The 2170-nt window shown below is 32.3% G+C and overlaps 1 protein-coding gene across 1 annotated transcript; it reads left to right on the top strand.

Annotated features, from left to right (window-relative positions):
• The first annotated feature begins 1191 nt into the window (after positions 1–1191).
• Positions 1192–1563, top strand: LOC107845055 (flowering-promoting factor 1-like). The gene has a single exon (XM_016689338.2). It carries the CDS (start codon positions 1243–1245, stop codon positions 1561–1563), a length of 321 nt encoding a protein of 106 aa, XP_016544824.1. The 5' UTR covers positions 1192–1242.
• Positions 1564–2170: the final 607 nt, after the last annotated feature.

The raw sequence follows: 2170 nt of genomic DNA, 5'->3' as shown, positions 1-2170 counted from the left end.
TGCATGCATTAGATCCATTGCATTACTAATGTCATAGATTTTGAGGTAATAGTAATACACACCTCAATACACAATAGAGTGTATAACTAATGTTTGTATTAGTTATACATAGGGTAAAAAGGTATATCAAACAAGGTACTACTAATACACATTAAACTAATGCATGTATTAAGATTTCAATACACTCTACCAAACGACCCTTTAGTGATAAATATGGAGAGATATTAATCTAATAAAAAAAGAAAGTATTACGGAGAGATGTATGATAAATAATTTTAGTTAATGTTTTATCTTAAGAAGCGTGCAAACAAAAAAAATGACAAGTACTTAGGACCAAAGAGAGCTTATACGCGATGATAGTATAATGACTATATTATCGATATAAATTAACCTAGTAAATCGATCTGAATTTGTTCTGAGATACCAATAATTAATTAAGAGCACATTTATGTTTATGTAATCACTGTATAATTGTATATAGTTAAACTTAAATATACTCTATCACAATTTAAGCGATGATGTATTTCGATAGTCTAAAACAAGTGATAATTATTAGTGATGCTATAAAGTCATCTCAGTAAAGATAATTCAATATTTAAATATACCAATCAGACTAAAAGTTTAGGGAACGAGTGCATTAAAATCCCATGGAAAAAAGTTAGAGACCAAAAAAAAAAAAAAAACATGTAAGGTAGCGGCTTGGTTCAATAAAGTTGAATTGAGTATCATAGGATCTCAAGTTTAATTCTGAATAGAGAAAAATATTAGGTGATTTGTTCTCATTTATTCTAGCCTTGATTAATATAGTTATCTAGTGCCTGTTATTCGTAGTAGGGGGCATATATCCTATAAAATTAGTCGAGATGCACAAAACCTAAATCCGACACGATGATTATAAAAAAAAAAAAATGCTATTCTTAAGCCCTGATTTTCCGTCCCCAAGCAGAACCATACGTGTGCTCAAAAAGAACACCCCATGCGTGTCTTCGAATTTAACAAAAGGAAGGCCCACAATATCTAGATTCTACACTAAAGCTAAACAAACCTATCATCACCTATCTTTTCAAACCACTTCAAAGAGTATTTTTCAGTTGTTTTATCTACCTCTTCACTTGTATAAATACCCTCCAAATCTTTCCCCCTTTCCACCAACTCAAACTCATTTCTCTCTGCTTCACTAACCTAGCTAGCTCTAGCTGATATTTGAAAAGGAACACACACACACATACAAGTGAAGTTGAAATGTCTGGAGTTTGGGTATTTAAGAATGGGGTTTTCCGTTTGGTAGAAAATGGATCAGGAGATCAAGCTCAAAGAAGAAGGAAGGTATTGTTACACTTACCAAGTGGGCAAGTGGTGTCATCCTATTGTTCTCTTGAAAGAATTCTCAATGGTTTAGGATGGGAAAGGTATTATGGAGGTGACACTGAACTTTTCCAATTCCACAAGCATTCTTCCATCGACTTGATTTCACTTCCAAAGGATTTCGCCAAGTTCAACTCCATTCACATGTATGATATCGTGGTTAAAAACCCTAACGTTTTCCATGTCAGGGATGTTTAACTAACCATCTCATGTCATCTTAAATTTGTATAGGAAATCTAACTAGGGTTAGCTTTTAATTTGGTTTTGTTCCTCTTTCCTTCTTGGGGTTGGTTATTACTTCGTGTCTGCTTTAGCCATCGTTGCTGAGTGCATTGTTAAAAATGATAACCTCTATATGTAGTTTGAGCTCATTTGGTTATTTTATGTCTTTAGGGTTCAATAAATAGTTCTCAAATGGTTGTGGAATAAAAGTTACATGTTTTGTTTCTATGTGTTTTCTCCCTTCAATTTAGCAGGTAATGATTTTTAATTGATTTGCGCCTGATTATATACATAATTCCCATTTCTCAAAAGGATATATATGTATATATATTTCGACAGCAGTGACTATGGAGAGGAAAGGATCCTTTTTGGCTGTTGGAATTGAATCAGAATATGGAACTAAATATGGTTGGTGCAGTGGGTCTTTTGCCAAATAAACTACAAAACAAAATTCAATCGCTATGAGAAGAATTCATTATCATAATAGTACTAAATTATTTCACTTCCTTACTAATTTTTTGTAAGTAATTTTGTTTTTGTTTTTCTCAACCTTTGCTTCTAAAATTTCGTAAGAAATTTCAAA

Source organism: Capsicum annuum, chromosome 5 (genome assembly GCF_002878395.1).
Source record: "Capsicum annuum cultivar UCD-10X-F1 chromosome 5, UCD10Xv1.1, whole genome shotgun sequence".
In the NCBI taxonomy this organism is placed as follows: domain Eukaryota; kingdom Viridiplantae; phylum Streptophyta; class Magnoliopsida; order Solanales; family Solanaceae; genus Capsicum; species Capsicum annuum.
Note: the sequence above shows the minus strand (reverse complement) of the source record. Positions and strands in the feature narration are given on the sequence as shown.

What these genes read in the sequence shown, in the direction of transcription:
- LOC107845055 (XM_016689338.2), top strand. Translation starts at nt 1,243, where the DNA reads ATGTCTGGAGTTTGGGTATTTAAGAATGGGGTTTTCCGTTTGGTAGAA.